Source organism: Chiloscyllium plagiosum, chromosome 13 (genome assembly GCF_004010195.1).
Source record: "Chiloscyllium plagiosum isolate BGI_BamShark_2017 chromosome 13, ASM401019v2, whole genome shotgun sequence".
Taxonomy (NCBI): Eukaryota; Metazoa; Chordata; class Chondrichthyes; order Orectolobiformes; family Hemiscylliidae; genus Chiloscyllium; species Chiloscyllium plagiosum.
The window spans coordinates 53,761,623-53,779,247 of record NC_057722.1 but is presented as its reverse complement, the minus strand read 5'-3'; the positions used below and the strand labels follow the sequence as shown (position 1 = coordinate 53,779,247).

The window sequence follows — 17,625 nt, the reverse complement described above, 5'->3', positions numbered from 1 at the left end:
GTGTCCTCAATTTTACCCACAAACTCCTGCCATTTTTGCTCTACTGTCTTTCCTGCTAGGCTCTGCTTCCAGTCTATTTTCGTCAGTTCCTCTCTCATGCCCTCATAGTTACCTTTATTTAACTGTAACACCATTACATCCAATTTTGCCTTTTCTCTTTCAAACTGCAGACTGAACTCTACCATATTATGATCGTTGCTTCCTAAGTGTTCCCTTACTTTAAGATTTTTTTATAAAGCTGGTTCATTACATAGCACTAGGTCCAGAATAGCCTGCTCCCTTGTGGGCTCCATGACAAGCTGTTCCAAAAAGCCATCCCGTAAGCATTCCATGAATTCCCATTCTTTGGATCCACTGGCAACATTATTTACCCAGTCCACCGGCATATTGAAGTCTCCCATGATTACTGTGACCTTGCCTTTCTGACATGCCTTCTCTATTTCCCGGTACATGTTGCGCCCCTGGTCCTGACCACTGTTAGGAGGTCTGTACATAACTCCCACTATGGTTTTTTTGCCTTTGTGGTTCCTCAATTCCACCCACACAGACTCTTGATCAAAGTGCTGGAAGACTTCTAGTTTTACAGAATTGTGCAATTAAATGAGCCATTAAAATAAAATAAGCATGAAAATTGGAGAAAAACTGACAAGTTTGTAAAGCAGGTTGTAATGATTGCATGGTTTAGCACTCTGGAGTGCAAAAAGGCAGTTTCAATTCCACACTGCTTTGATTTACAGCCTTAGACATGCAAGAAATCTATCCGTAACTGTAGTCATAGCTCATGTAGAAGTAGTGAAAAGTGAAGTAAAATATATTAAATATAAAAGGATGTTTATCAATATCTCAAAATTAATAATATAACTTAATAGTACAGTGTTGAACATGGGTTCAAATGTGAGCAGCTCAGTTTAATAGGACAAATGATAATCAAATTTCTGAAATCTTAAATCCTCTGGAATTATCTAGAACAATTTTACATTAGTTTTATTGAGCAAATAAACGACAGAAGCTCTCCAATATTTGTAACTGTTAGTAATTTCTCTGTGGAATTTAGGAATAGAAATGTCACACTTGTGCTAATTGTTCTATCCAGTTGGCAATTGGTCCACAAGTGGAGGAAGGTTCTATTCCCCTCATTAATATACTAAATGCAAATTGCAAGAATTCCAATTTTGCATCAAACAATGACAGAGAAAGCGCAGTATCTTCCACGTGAAGGCATTTTCTTGCAGCATTCAAATCGCGGTCTGGTGCACAATGCACATTTGGTAATCCAGAATTCTGATTTTATTAATGTTTTCTCCTCCCTCATTTTTCACCAAGTAGTGAATTATTTCTCTGATATTTGGTCTTGTATTGTTTCTGCATTGTCTAGTGTTTCTTGCTACATGTTGGGTAAGGTTTTAATGCACTTTCGTGTTCCTTCTTCTTCTAGAAGCTCAGTGGGAGCATGCAGTCAGATGAGGGAACAGAGTGGCTTCTTGAACTCCTCACTGAGGTACAGTTGCAGCAGTATTTCCTCCGCATTCGTGATGATCTCAATGTTACCCGGCTCTCTCACTTTGATTATGTGAAAAATGAGGATCTTGAAAAAATAGGAATGGGCCGACCTGGTAAGTGCTATTCTTTACAGAAGAATATATTTTGTTTGTCTATGTAGAATGTCATATTACAAAAAATAATCTCTCAAAGACATACAAAGTTTTTTTTTAAAAAGAAGGTACTGCATATATTTTAGTTTCAACAATGTAGTCTTTATCAATATGTGTGTAGGCAAACATAACAAAGAGCATAATAACGTAGCATACCTGTTTGGCTTTGGAATGAGCTTCTGACTACATTTGTTACCAATGGTCTTCATAATTCCAGTGTTCTCTTGGATTGATTTCTATGTTCCACCCTTCATTAAATTGAACTCATCCAATTTTCTACTTTGCATATCCTAATTCCAAGTACTCATCATCTATCAACTTTGTGCTCTGTAAACTCCCTTTACTTGCTGTTTGGCAAAGCCTCTGGTGTAAAATCCTCCTTGTTATCAAAGCCTTACATATTCTCTGCTGTCCTGGTCTCTGGAACTCCCTTCAGCCCTACAACTTTTCAAATTCTGTGCATTCTTCTAATTCTAACTTATTATTCCTCCCCAGTTTTATTTTTCCCACCATTGGTGGCCACCAGCAGCTTGTGCCCTATGCTCAGGAATTCTGTCTCTGTTTCTCAACCGTCCTGTAAGTGAGCTTTCAAACTTACAACTTTGACCAAGTATTTGGTCACTTGTACTACCGTGTCTGAATTTCAAACTTTTATTGATAATACTCTTGTGAAGTACCCTAGGATGTTCCAGACAGGGGGTCCCTGATTTACCAATATCCATGCACATGTACGCGATTTCGTACTGGAATGTAATTTAAAGATCTGATGTACAAACATTTTCTTACAAACAGCTCTTTTATACTGTACTGCATTGTGTTCCATATGCATACAAATCAACTTGTGAATGGACTCAAGAATGGACCTTTTTACAACCTGGGGACTGCCTCTAATCTTAAAGACAAGGTGTCATTGATAGATTCTGAAACGCGGCAGAGAACACCATTAACCCAAAGATATCCAAATTAGCTTTCAGACAATCTTATCGTTAAACATACTTTGGTAATTAGTTTACTTGTTTCAAAATAGCTACAATTAAAATGACTTCCTTGCCTTCAAGTGCTAAGAATTATACTGTAGTATTCAGTTCTGGCTGAAAAAACAAATTAGAGTCAGTTCCATGAATTAACTGATTGTCCAAGTACAACTTTACATGAAAGTGTATAAAAGACTGTGTTTATGCAAGAGTTCTGTTCCTTATCCAATAGTATGAAAAATATTCTTTGAAAAGGGTTTAAGTAATTCCCTACGGTCACATTTCAGCTCCATTTGCACCTGGATCTATGAAAACACATACACAAACATCAGAAAGAGCAAAAAAAAACTTTTTTTTCTCCACTGGGACAGAGTAGCAAACTCTGGAAGGCCTCTTTTGTTAGCATCTTGCAGGCTTTCAAGCTATCAACCACTTGCAAAATTGATAATCTTATGAAGCATGCAGGAAGATTGGTTTCCTAACTGACAAGCTGCATTTCAGGGGCATTCTTTTATCAGAATATTAACATGTCCTACCCCAAAATGTGGATGCTCAGGTTCTATCTGGTGAAGTGCAGGACAATTGTGTGCTGTGATGTTTTAGCTCAGGCTGTGTGAGGTTTGGATTGGGAATGCCTCACCTTTTTAAAGCCCTAATTATTGCCGTTTTAGTGTATAATTTAAACCATTCAAATCTGCACAGCAGGACATCATGGCAAAATGTCTCTCTGCCTACCTTTGTGGCTTTTTATGAATTACTAATTTGTGATTGAACTGGATGACTATTTGCATGCTAACTAATTAACTTTCTAACATATTGCTCTTCTAATTAGAAAGAAAATCATCTGTTTCTATTTATGTGGTGCCTGTCACTGTTTCAGGGCATCTAGAAGTATGTCAGAGCAATTACTTTTGAAGTGTTTATAGTTTTAAAGTGGGCTATGACCTTAGGTGAAAATGGGCTAGTATGGATTGGTAAGTGAGACACAAATCACTAAACTTGCCAGCTCATGCTAGAATTTGGAAATGAGGCCTTTGAAATTAATGGCTCCCACTTGAAACAAGTATTGCAAATGCAAGCAAGGAGTTGAGATGATTGTTTTGTCTGCCGCTAACTAAAGTTAAGGGGCGGCACAGTGGTTAGCACTGCTGCCTCACAACGCCAGGGACCCAGGTTTGATACAGGTGAATTGGCCATGCTAAATTGCCCATAGTGTTAAGTGCATTAGTTAGGGGTAAATATAGGGTAGTGGAATGGGTCGGCATGGACTTGTTGGGTCAAAGGACCTGTTACCATGATGTAGCGAAAATGATCTAATTAAAAAAAATTGAGAAATTATGAGAGTCAAATGATGCGCTGTGTTCTTCCAGCCAACCAGTGTGTGAGGCTTGATTATCATAGGGACAGCAAGGCCCTGGTTAAGCCTTACAGGGATAGCGATTTAAAATATTCACATCTGGGAAAAATAAATCATGAGTGCTTGGGTAGACTTGTTGACATACTTCTAGTTTCATGAGTTTTTTTTTTAAATGAAGAGAGAGCAATGTCTCTCAAATGCCAAGGATTGCAGTGGTGTGGTCAGCAGAGTGAGGAAAGTTGAAAGTCCTTTGGAGCTACCAGGCAAAAAGCAAAAGGAAGGACAGACTCTGATCAAAGAAGCATATCCCATGACATTCTAAAATCTTTGGAAGATTTTCCCTGGCAAGGCTGGTATGAGAAAAGTTAGAATGAGTCTTAGAGTTGGTACTCAATTTAAGAATTCTCCACAAATTAAAGGGTAAGAACCTTTGGTGGTTTTGTTACAGAAAATGCCTTAAAACTTGACATCATGTCATGCAACTTCTTTAAGCCAGTGTCTGGCAATTCAAACAAAAACAAATTTCTGGAGAAATTCAGCAGGTCAGGCAACATCTGTGGACAAAAAGCAGAGGTTACCTTCTGGATAAGGGTCTCTGGACTTAAAATGTTTACTTTCTCTCCACAGATGCTGCCAGACTTGAGATTCTCCAGCAGATCTGTTTTTGTTTCAGATCTTTAGCATTTACAGTCCTTTGTTGTATTTTACTGGCAATTCAAATATCTTTTTAAAAAGTTATTGGTTTCAAGGGAATGTAACACAAATGAGAGCCTCATTCACACATTTAACTCCAGGAGCCAAGGCATCCCAGTATAGGTTTGGTCTCTTATGGACAGAGCATAGGCTGCATGCATTGCAACCTGTGAAATTGAACATAAAGTAGTTGGACTGTTGGCCCTTAAAGGTAACAGGAGGCTGCTCAGAACCTTTTTAAAGGTGAGAATGTAAACTGACTTTTTCCATACTGATGCTGATTGAAATGCTAGGCTGCCATGGCTGAAAAGATCTATGCAGATATCCTGTATGTATTATTAATGTGAACATTAAATTTTGGGGAGGTCACAGATGATCAGCTAGCTCATTTAATATTGTCTGATCAATCATTCCTTGTGAATTATTAATTTGTAGGAGTTTTATTTTATAGTTCAGTGCTAATAGTTATACAGCTATGCAATGGAAAGGGAAAGTACATAGAGTCAGAGAGTCACAGAGATGTACAGCACAGGAACAGACTCTTCAGTCCAACTTATCCATGCTGACCAGATATCCAAACGTAATCTAGTCCCATTTGCCAGCACTTGGCCCATATCTCTCTTCCTATTCGTTTACCCATCCAATTGCCTTTTAAATGCTGCAATTGTACCAGCCTCCACCACTTCCTTTTGCAGCTCATTCCATTTAAGTGCCACCCTCTGTGTAAAAAAAGTTGCCCCTTAGGTCCTTTTTATATCTTTCTATTCTCAGCCGAAACCTATGCTTCTAGTTCTGGACTTGCTCACTGCAGGGAAAATACCTTGTTTATTTATCCTATCCATGCTCCTCATGATTTTATAAATCCCTTCAACCTCCGATGCTCCAAGGAAAACAGCCCCAGTCTATTCAGCATCTCCCTACAGCTCAAATTGTCCAACCTTGGCAACATCCTTGTCAATAATTTCTGAACCTTTTCAAGTTTCACAACATTCTTCTGACAGGAAGGAGACCAGAATTGCATGCAATATTCCAAAAGTGGCCTAACCAATGTCCTGTACAGCTGCAACATACCTCCCAACTCCCATACTCAGTGCTCTGACCAATAAAGGAAAGCATACCAAACACCTTCTTCACTACCTGTGACTCCAGTCTGAAAAGCATCCCTCCACCCCCCACCCCCCCACCTGCTATCTTCTACCTTTGAGCCAATTCTGTATCCAAAACGCTAGTTCTCCCTGTAGTCCATGAGATCTAACTTTGCTAACCAGTCTCACATGAGGAACCTTGTCGAATGCCTTACTATAGTCCATATAGATTATGTCTACCTCCAACAACTTGCCCACCACCGATGTCAGGCACACCAGTCTATAGTTCCTGGCTTGTCCTTACCACCTTTCTTAAACAGCGGCACCGCGTTAGCCAACCTCCAGTCTTCCGGCACCTCACCTGTGACTATCAATGATACAAATATCTCAGCAAGAGGCCTAGCAATCACTTCCCTAGCTTCTCAGAGTTCTAGGGTACTCCTGATCAGGTCTTGGGGATTTATCCATTTTTATGCGTTTCAAGACATCCAGCACTTCCTCCTCTGTAATATGGACATTTTTCAAGATGTCACCATCTATTTCCCTACATTCTATATCTTACATGTCTTTCTCCACAGTAAACACTGGTACAAAATACTCATTTGTATCTTCCCCCATCTCCTGCCGCTCCACACATAGGCTGCCTTGCTGATCTTGGAGGGGCCCTATTCTCTGCCCAGTTACCCTTCTGCCCTTAATGTATTTATAAAATCCCTTTTGATTCTCCTTAACCCTATTTGCCAAAGCTATCTCATGTCTCCTTTTTGCCTTCCCGATTTCCCTCTTAAGTATACTCCTACTGCCTTTATACTCTTCTGAGGATTCACTCGATTTCTCCTGTCCATACCTGACATATGTTTCTTTCTTTTTTCTTGAGCAGAAGCGCAATTTCTCTTGTTGTCCAGCATTACCTACACCTACCAGCCTTTCTTTTCTCTCTTACAGGAATATACTGTCTCTGGACTCTCGTTATCTCGTTTCTGAAGGCTTCCCATTTTCCAGCTGTCCCTTTACCTGCAAACATCTGCCCCCAGTCAGCTTTTGAAGTTAGAGTCAGAGAGTTATAGAGATGTACAGCGTGGAAACAGACCCTTCGGGCCAATCTGTCCATGCCGACCAGATACCCCAACCCAATCTAGTCCCACCTGCCAGCACCTGGCCCATATCCCTCCAAACCCTGCCTATTCATATAAGCATCCAAATGACTTTTAAATGTTGCAATTGTACCAGCCTCCACCACTTCCTCTAGCAGCTCATTCCATACATGTATCACCCTCTGTGTGAAAGAGTTGCCCATTAGGTCTCTCTTATACCTTTTCCCTTTCACCCAAAACCTATGTCCCTGGTTCTGGACTTCCTGACCCCAGGGAAAATACTTTGTCTATTTATCCTATCCATGCCCCACGTGATTTTATAAACCGCTATAAGGTCACCTCTCAGCCTCCAATGCTCCAGGGAAAACAGCCTGTTCAGCCTCTCCCTATAGCTCCCTCCAACCCTGGCAACATCCTTGTAAATCTTTTCTGAACCCTTTCAAGTTTCACATCTTTCCGATAGGAAGGAGACCAGAATTGCACGCAATATTCCAACAGTGGCCTAACCAATGACCTGTACAGCTGCAACATGACCTCCCAACTCCTGTACTCAATACTCTGACCAATAAAGGAAAGCTTTCCAAATGCTGCCTTCACTATCCTTTCTACCTGTGACTCCACTTTCAAGGAGCTATGAACCTGCATTCCAAGGTCTCTTTGTTCAGCAACACTCCCTAGGACCTTGCCATCAAGTGTATAAGTCTTGCTAAGATTTGCTTTCCCAAAATTCAGCACCTTGCATTTATCTGAATTAAACTCTATCTGCCACTTCTCAGCCCATCTGATCCAGATCCTGTTGTAATCTGAGGTAGCCTTCTTCGCTGTCCACTACAGCTCCAAGTTTGGTGTCATCTTCAAACTTACTAAACATACCTTTGATGCTCCCATCTAAATCATTTATATAAATGAAAAAAAGTAGAGGACCCACCACTGATCCACTGGTCACAGGCCTCCAGTCTGAAAAACAACCCTCCACCACCACCTCTGTCTACCTTTGAGCCAGTTCTGTATCCACATGGCTAGTTCTCCCTGTATTCCGTGAAATCTAACCTTGCTAACCAGTCTCCCATGAGGAACCTTGTCGAATGCCTTACTGAAGTCCATATAGATTGCATCTACCGCTCTACCCTCATCAATCCTCTTTGTTACTTCTTCAAAAAACTCAATCAAGTTTGGGTGACATGATTTCCCACACACAAAGCCATGTTGACTATCTCTAATCAGTCCTTGCCTTTCCAAGTACGTGTACATCCTGTCCCTTAGGAGTCCCTCCAACAACTTGCCCACCATCGATGTCAGGCTCACTGGTCTATAGTTCCCTGGCTTGTCCTTACCACCCTTACCACCCTTCTTAAACAGTGGCACCATGTTAGCCAACCTCCAGTCTTCCCTGCACCTCACCTGTGACCATTGATGATACAACTATCTCAGCAAGAGGGAGAAAGAGTGTGTCTGTGGAAGGGTACTGGTCGGTACGGCGGGAAAGAGTCCCAGCAATCACTTCCCTCGCTTTCCACAGAGTTCTCGGGTATACCTGATCAGGTCCTGGGGATTTATCCACCTTTATGCGCTTCAAGACATGCAGCACTTCGTCCTCTGTAATCTGGACATTTTTTAAGGTGTCACCATCTATTTCCATACATTCTATATCTTCCATATCCTTTTCCACAGTAAATACTGATGCAAAATACTCATTTAGTATCTCCCCCATTTTCTGCGGTTCCACATAAAGGCTGCCTTGCTGATCCTTGAGGGGCCCTATTCTCTCCCTAGTTACCCTTTTGTCCTTAATGTATTTGTAAAAACCCTTTGGATTCTCCTTAATCCTATTTGCCAAAGCTATCTCGTGTCTCCTTTTTGTCCTCTGATTTCCCTCTTAAGTATACTCCTACTTCGTTTATACTGTTCTAAGGATTCATTCAATCTATTCTGTCTATACCTGACATATGCTTCCTTCTTTTTCTTAATCAAACCCTCAATTTCTTTAGTCACCCAGCATTCCCTATACCTACCAGCCTTCCCTTTCACCCTGAAAGGAATATACTTTCTCTGGATTCTCATTATCTCATTTCTGAAGGCTTCCCATTTTCCATCCGTCCTTTTACCTGCGAACATCTGCCCCCAATCAGCTTTTGGAAGTTCTTGCCTAATACCGTCAAAATTGGCCTTTCTCCAATTTAGAACTTCAGCTTTTGAATCTGGTCTATCCTTTTCCATTAATAATTTAAATCCAGGAGAATTATGGTCACTGCCCCCAAAGTGCTCCCCCGCTGCCCTGCTGTATTTCCCAAGACTAGGTCAAGTTTTGCACCATCTCTAGTAGGTACATCCACATAAGTAATCAGAAAATTTTCTTGTATACACTTAACAAATTCCTTTCCATCTATACCCTTAACACTATGGCAGTCCCACTCTATGTCTGGAAACTTAAAATCCCCTACCATAACCACCGTATTATTCTAACAGATAGCTGAGATCTCCTTACAAATTTGTTTCTTGATTTCCCGCTATGAGGGGGTTTATAATACAAGCCCCGTAAGATGATCATCCCTTTCTTATTTCTCATTTCCACCTAGATAACTTCCCTGATGCATTCCCAGGGGCATCTTCCCAAGTATAGCTGTAATGCTATACCTTCTCAAAAACACCACACCTCTGTTGCCCCCCTTTCTATCTTTCCAATAGCATTTGTATCCTGGAACATTAAGCTGCCAGTTCTGTCCATCCCTGAGCCACATTTCTGTAATTGCTATGATATCCTAGTACCATGTTCCGAACGATGCCCTGAGTTCATTTGTCTTCCCTGTTAGCCTCTTTCTTTGAAGTAAGTATAGTTTAATTTATCAGTCCTATCTTATTCTCTGCTTTGCTCCTGTGTGCCCCGACTGTTTTACTCACTCCTTTACCCAACTGTACCAGTCAGAGATTGATTCTTTCCTCATTATTTCCCTGGGTCCCACCCCCCACCCCACCCCACCTTAGTAGTTTAAATCCTCCCAAGCAGCTCTAGCAAATCTCTCTGCCAATGTATTATTCTCCTTCCAATTCAGGTGCAATCCGTCCTTCTTGTAAGGTCACTTCTATCCCAGAAGAGATTCCAATGATCCAAAAATGTGAATCCTTCTCCCTTGCACCAGCTCCTCAGTCACACATTCTTCTGCTCTATCCTCCTATTCCTGCCCTCACTAGCTCGTAGCACCAAGGGTAATCAGATATTACTACCTTCGAAGATCTCCTTTTTAAATTCCTGCCTCGTTTTCTATATTCTCCCTTCAGAATCTTATCCTTTTCCCTTCCTATGTCATTGGTTCCAATGTGTACAATGACCACCTGCTGAGCCCTCTGCCCCTTGAGAACATTCTGCACCCTCTGAGACATCCTTGACCCTGGCACCAAGGAGGCAACACACCATTCTGATATATTGCTGCTGGCTGCAGAAACATCTGTCTGCGCCTCTGACTAGAGAGTCTTTGATCACAATCGATCGCTTGGAACCTGATGTACCCCTCTTTACATTAGAACCGGTCTCAATACCAGAAACCTGGCTGTTCATGCTACGTTCCCCTGAGAGTCCATCATCCCCTACATTTTCCAAAACAGCATACTTATTTGAGACTGGGATAGCCGCAGAAGACTTCTGCACTACCTGCCTACCCCCTCTACTTTCCTGGAGTTAACCCAGTTACCTGACTATCTACATCTTTTCTCCCTTCCTATAACTACCATCCATCACACCCCCTAGCTCTTGTAAATTCCTCATAGCCTCTAATGGCCACTCCATTAGATCCATTCAATATGAGAGGATTCACAACCAAAGACACTTTCTGCAGACATAATCATCAGTAACATGGAAACTCTCCCTAAACTTCTACATCCGACAGGGAGAACATATCATTTTACTAAAGGCCATCTTTGCTCCTTCATAATCTACAGACCCAGAAAATAACACCATCTTTTTGCTCTACAAAACTTGCTCCAGGCTAATTTAATACTTATGGTTTATATCTTTTTGAAATTTAATCAAGAGACATATCTCAATAAAACATATCATCATGAAAGAATCCACTCTGCTTAGTACTGTAGACTTACAGCAAGGTTACACGTTAAAAGCTATGCATTTATCTGTTTCTGTGTTGAGAGAAAATGTTGGGCAGGAGTGCACCATTTGCAATAGTTGGTTGATTATTGACTAAAGCATTGCAAGGTAAAGATATGTTCCCTATCATCATCACTGCACGTCTAACCAAATGACGTTGCAATCTGTCATCAATCAGTACTTACTACTAGAAGTAGACCAATTAATTAGAAAATAACAGCATCCATTGTGTATTCACAGGCCAGCGGAGGTTATGGGAAGCTGTAAAACGAAGGAGAGCTGTATGCAAGCGTAAATCATGGATGAGCAAGGTATGCCTGTGGCTGTTGTACATGTGATTATTGTATCTGTGAAAAGGAATTTCTAAATGTGTCTTCTGTGGCAAAGCAGTTATCTCTAAAAGTTGGCTTTTGCTCGTTTTACATGTATTAAACATAAAACTAAATTTTTAATGCCATTTGCTCTCAATTTTACTTCAGACCGTTGTAAAGGACCACATATTTGCCTTTTTTTGGACTATAAATTGAAATGAGATTTGACGGCAATATAGCTAAACTGCATGTAAATTTTGCAAATTGAGGGGAAAAAATAAAGTGTTGCACATTTTTAGCCACGTAAAGCAATGTTTGTTTTTGAAGAACAAGGAGCATACTTTGAGACAGAGTGGCACCAAGAGTCTTTGAGTTAAGGAAAATCTGCCTGTTGACAGTCTTCTGATTGGTTGAGTTGTGTGTGCTGGGCATGCAAACTGAACATATTGGTATTTGTGTCTCTGTGGGTCAAAAGACCGACAAACCAAAAAAGCATAAAAGAAAGCATTCTAACACAAAAAGACTTGGATCTACTAGATCAGCTATTAGGATCAAGTATGACCATCACTCTAATCATTGTTGAAATTAAAAGAAACAGAGATCTTCAGAATTTTGTCCCTCCTGTCTATACTTTTTTCCACCCATAATATCTCTGTCAAACCATCTGCTTTAATCATGAATGAGTGTGACTGTACCTGGGGTTTCTGATGCGATTGTTTGAGTCGGAAATTAGTGGATTAGAAATTCTTTCTTTCTCTGGTATTTGTTAAAGTTGAGTGTTTTACAATAAATAAGGTCAGAAGTCACACAACACCAACTTAAAGTCCAAAAGATTTATTGGTAATCATATAAGTTTTTGGTGCACTGCCTCTTCATCAGGTAGCGCTATGAAAGCTTGTGATTTCAAATAAATCTGTTGGACTATAACCTGGTGTCGTATGACTTTTGATCTTGTTCACCCCAGTCTAACACCAACAAGTCCACATCTTGGTTACAATAAATAGTTATTTTGCATTAATAACAAAACTTGGTCTGAATTGCTTTCATCCTGAATAGCAATCTGTCAAGCGAATTGATCATCATGGTGATGAAATGTGCGCATTGTGGGCATGGTCAGCATTTGTTGCCTATTTCAAATGGCCCTTGGAACTCCCTCTTCATCTGTTGGGACTGACGCACCATAATTAAAATTCTGCAGTGTTAGTTCTCATGTAGTCAGGGGAAGTTGATGGTGTAGCAATAATGTCATTGGCCTAGTAATCCAAAAACCCAGGCCAATACTCTGGAGACTTGTGTGTAAATGAATTCAATTAATAAATTTATGGGCGGCACGGTGGCACAGTGGTTAGCACTGCTGCCTCACAGCGCCAGAGACCTGGGTTCAATTCCCGCCTCAGGCGACTGACTGTCTGGAGTTTGCACATTCTCCCCGTGTCTGCGTGGGTTTCCTCCGGGTGCTCCGGTTTCCTCCCACAGTCCAAAAATGTGCAGGTCAGGTGAATTGGCCATGCTAAATTGCCCTTCGTGTTAGGTGCAGGGGTAAATGTAGGGGAATGGGTCTGGGTGGGTTGTGCTTCGGCGGGTCGGTGTGGACTTGTTGGGCCGAAGGGCCTGTTTCCACACTGTAAAGTAATCTAATCTAATCTAATAAATCTGAAAAAACAAAGCTGGCCATTGTAACATTGTATTGTTTTCAAAACCAACCTGTTCCACTAATGCTGTCTAGGGAAGGGAATCTGATGTCCCCATCTGATCTGACTCCAGGTGAAAGCAATGTGAAATGGCATCACAAGCCACTCGTTTCAAAAGCCGTTTTAAATGGGCAACAAATGCTCACTTTGCCTACAATGCGCTCATTCCATGACCGAGATTTTTTAAAAAGCAATTGTACCTTACCACCACTTCCGACAACTCTGACGAGTTGCTAAATGACCCGACTTCTCATTCAACATCCAATACTGGATGAGCAGAAATTTCCTCCAGTTAGTTTTATTTTTTGGTCTTGTGCTCTGATCACTAACTCCTCCCCATATCATGGGGAATGTCACCCTGCTAAAACCTTGGTACCATTTTGACCCCAAGGTGACCTTTTGACTAACTATATTCACACTCTTTCAAAAACACTGTATTCTACCTCCTGTAACATTACCCAACTCTGTCCTGGTTTCAGCTCATTTCTGCTGCAAAACATACTCTTTGCTGATAGACTAGCTTATGCTTATTCAAAAGCATTCCAAGATGGATCTTCCACATTCCAACCTTAGTGAGCTTGAGTTCATCCAAAACTTTGATTCCTATGTCCTTAGTCTCACAAATATTCACCAATCATTCCAGTCCTCCCTGATCTATTCGCAGCTGGTTGAGCAATTTCTTGATTTTAAAATTCTCATCTTTGTTTTCAAATCCCTTTATAACCTATCCTTCCCTGTCATTGTAATCTTGATTCTCACAGCTGCTTGAGATATCTATGTTTATTTATTTTTGGCTTTCTGAGGAAGATAAAATTGATATTTTTAAAAAAGCAACATAAGAGGATGGATTTTTGCAAGTAAAATGTTCACAACTTGAAACATATCTAGGAAATGATCATCTAGTCAAAATGCTACAGCACTATCTTGTATAGTTTCCAAATTCATGTCGAAGTTTTAAGATTAGCACAGCATGTCTTTGGTAATATAAATGACCCATTGATTAGGTTGACTAACCTGGTGCCGTTGCAATAAAGCTTTCATTGAATTATTTTAACGATCAGTGATTTCCTTTTGAAAAGGGAAGGCTTCACTGCCATGACAGCTGTGATTTGCATAGACCTGTAAAAATTAACAATGAGAAACTGATTTGAATTGGAAATATCAAAACATATGTAATTGGACTCCCACGTCTGTATATTGAGTCCCACTTCTGCGTCCAGATGACTTCTTCGTAAATTCACTTTGACTTTTTCTGAGATTCAATTGTCATTCTTGGTTTGAGATTGAAGTATCATTTGCTTGGTAGCTGATTTACATTGGAAGTGATTCACAAATCTCCTTATTGTTGTTCAGGATTATACTATACATAATTCACCAATTTAACAAAAAGACATGGATGAACAGAACTTTGTGAGAAGCTATTATTTAAATTCTTTCATGATATCAGGCAATGATATAGAACATTTGTTTGTTGACTGATGAATAATGAGGTATTCAGTTAGTTAAGAGATTGGCTTTTATTCTAATGTTCTTCCTCAAATGTTGTCAGTGAAGCAGTTCTCAACTACAGTGGACCATTGGCTGTAAATGAGTGCCATCTCCTACAGATTACTGTTTTATATGCTGTTGCATTGTTTTGGAGGGAAAAAAAGGCAAAACAACAGCACTTTTCAAAGGGAGAAGAACAGACAAAGGAAGCATATGCTGAGATCAGTGCAGGGGAGAGAGAGAGAAAAACAAACCCACATTGCTAACGTACAGAGTTAGCAGTTAGTGCCTTTGCTGTTGAATTCATGTATAGCTGGACATCAGAGTATGTCTGGGAAAATTAAAAAACAGTGAACTTCACAACTGATCTTGGAGGAACCTGTCTGGGAGCGGTCACAGCACAGAAGCAGAGAAGTGGATTTTAAGCACGGCCTTAAAATAAATCTGCAATAGTATGTTTTAATGAGCTATGTCTTTTGATTAAACTTAAAATATAAGCAATAAGTATTCATTTAACCTGGAACAGTGTTTTGTAGAGGAGTAAGATAGTGCTATTTTCTGGGTCTGTAGACCGAAAGAAGCAAAAATGGCCCTTCGTAGAGTGATATGCTCTTCTTGTTGGATGTGGGAGTTTAAAGAGAGTTCACGGGTTACTGAGGATTATATCTGCAATAAATGCCGTTGGTTGCGAATCCTATCAGATCGAATGGATCGGTTGGAGAGGCAGTTCGAGGCAATGAGGAATTTCCTAGAACAAGGGGATGTGAAGGATGGCAGTTATAGAAAGGGAAGAAAGTCCCAGATGCAGTCACATAGATGGGTTAACTTCAGGAAAAGTAAGAGAGGTAGGCAAGTAGTGTAGGAGTCTTCTGTGACTATCCCCATTTCAAAAAAGCATGCTGTTTTGGAAAACGTAGGAGCTGATAGATTCTCAGGGGAATGTAGCACGAGCAGCCAAGTTTCTGGTATTGAGACTGGCTCTAATGTAATGAGAGATATATCAGGTTCCAAGTGATCAACTGTGTTAGGGGACTCTCTAGTTTGAGGTACAGACAGACGTTTCTGTGGCGAGCAGTAAAAAAAATAAGAATGGTGTGTTGCTTCCCTGGTGCCAGGATCAAGGATGTCTCGGAGGGTGCAGAATGTTCTCAAGGGGGAGAGGGGTCAGCAGGAGGTCATTGTGCGCATTGGAACCAACGATACAGGAAGGGAAAAGGTTGAGATTCTGAAGGGAGAATACAGAGAGTTAGGTAAGAATTTAAAAAGGAGGTCCTCGAGAGTAGTAATATCTGGATTACTCCCGGTGCTATGAGCTAGTGAGGGCAGGAATAGGAGGATAGAGCTGATGAATGCATGGCTGAGGAGCTGGTATATGGGAGAAGGATGCACATTTTTGGATCATTGGAACCTGTTTTGGGGAAGAACCTGTACAAGAAGGACGTGTTGCACCTAAATTGGAAGGGGACTAAAATACTGGCAGGGAGATGTGTTAGAGCTGCTCAGGAGCATTTAAACTTGTAAGGTGGAGGGGTGGGGGGGAGAGCTGGGACCCAGGAATAGAGTGAGGAAAGATTTCAATCTGAGACTGGTACAGTCGAGAACAAAGGCGAGTCAAACAATCAGGACAGCAAGGGGACAAAGCAGAGAACAAGGGAGGACTAATAAATTAAACTGTATTTATTTCAATGCAAGGGGCCTAACAGGGAAGGAAGATGAACTCAGGGCATGGTTAGGAACATGGGACTGGGATCTCTGGATCAGTGGTGCTGGAAGACCACAGCAATTCAGGCAGCATCCGAGGACAGGCAAAATCGACGTTTTGGGCAAAAGCCCTTCATCAGGAATGAAGGGCTTTTGCCCGAAACGACGATTTTGCCTGTCCTCGGATGCTGCCTGAATTGCTGTGCTCTTCCAGCACCACTGATCCAGAATCTGGTTTCCAGCATCTGCAGTCATTGTTTTTACCACATGGGACTGGGATACCATAGCAAGTAGAGAAATGTGGCTCCGGAATGGACAGGACAGACAGCTTAATGTTCCAGGATACAAATGCTACAGGAAGGACAGAAAGGGAGGCGAGAGTAGAGGGGGAGTGGCGTTTTTGATAAGGGATAGCATTTCAGCTATGCTGAGGGAGGATATTCCTGGAAGTACATCCAGGGACGTTATTTTGGTGGAACTGAGAAATAAAAAAGGGATGATTACCTTTTTGGGATTATATTAATGACCCCCTAATAGTCAGAGGGAAATTGAGAAACAAACTTGGAAGGAGATCTCTGTTATTGTAAGAATAATAGGGTGGTTATGGTAGGGGATTTTAACTTTCCAAACATAGACTGGGACTGCCATAGTGTCAAGGGTTTAAATAGAGAGGAATTTGTGTGTACAAGAAAAGTTTCTGATTACTTATGTGGATGTACCTACTAGAGAAAGTGCAAAACTTGACCTCGTCTTGGGAAATAAGGCAGGGCAGGTGACTGAGGTGTCAGTGGGGGAGCACTTTGGGACCAGCAACCATAACTCTATTAGATTTAAAATAGTGATGGAAAAAGATAGACAGACCAGATCTAAAAGTTGAAGTTCTAAACTGGAGGAAGGCCATTTTGATGGTATTAGGCAAGAATTTTCATAAGCTGATTGGGCGCAGATATTTGCAGGTAAAGGGAAAATGAGAAGCCTTCAGAAATGAGATAACGAGTGACCAGAGAAAGTATATTCCTGTCAGGGTGAAAGGAAAGGCTGGTAGGTACAGGGAATGCTGGACGACTAAAGAAATTAAGGATTTGGCTAAGAAAATGAAGGAAGCATGTGTCAGGATAGACAGGATAGATTGAATGAATCCTTAGAAGAATATAAAGGCAGTAGGAGTATAATTAAGAGAGAAATCAGGAGGGCAAAAAGGGGACGTGAGAGAGCTTTGGCAAATAGAGATAAGGAGAATCCAAAGGGCTTTTACAAATACATTAAGGACAAAAGGGTAACAAGGGAGAGAATAGGGCTGAAAATGTGTTGCTGGAAAAGTGCAGCAGGTCAGGCAGCATCCAAGGAACAGGAGAATCGACGTTTCGGGCATAAGCCCTTCTTCAGGAATGAGGAAAGTGTGTCCAGCAGGCTAAGATAACAGGTAGGGAGCCTGCTGGACAAACTTTCCTCATTCCTGAAGAAGGGCTTATGCCCGAAACGT

The 17,625-nt window shown here is 41.0% G+C and overlaps 1 protein-coding gene across 7 annotated transcripts in view; it reads left to right on the top strand.

Annotated features, from left to right (window-relative positions):
• tnk2b (tyrosine kinase, non-receptor, 2b) overlaps positions 1 to 17,625 on the top strand; it is a 270,657-nt gene that overhangs the window by 170,736 nt on the left and 82,296 nt on the right. For all 7 annotated transcript variants that reach the window (XM_043702430.1, XM_043702434.1, XM_043702433.1 and 4 more), the window contains 2 exons: positions 1,436 to 1,613; positions 11,192 to 11,262. In XM_043702430.1, coding sequence (XP_043558365.1) covers positions 1,436 to 1,613; positions 11,192 to 11,262 — 249 coding nt within the window. The remainder of the gene's footprint in view (positions 1 to 1,435; positions 1,614 to 11,191; positions 11,263 to 17,625) is intronic.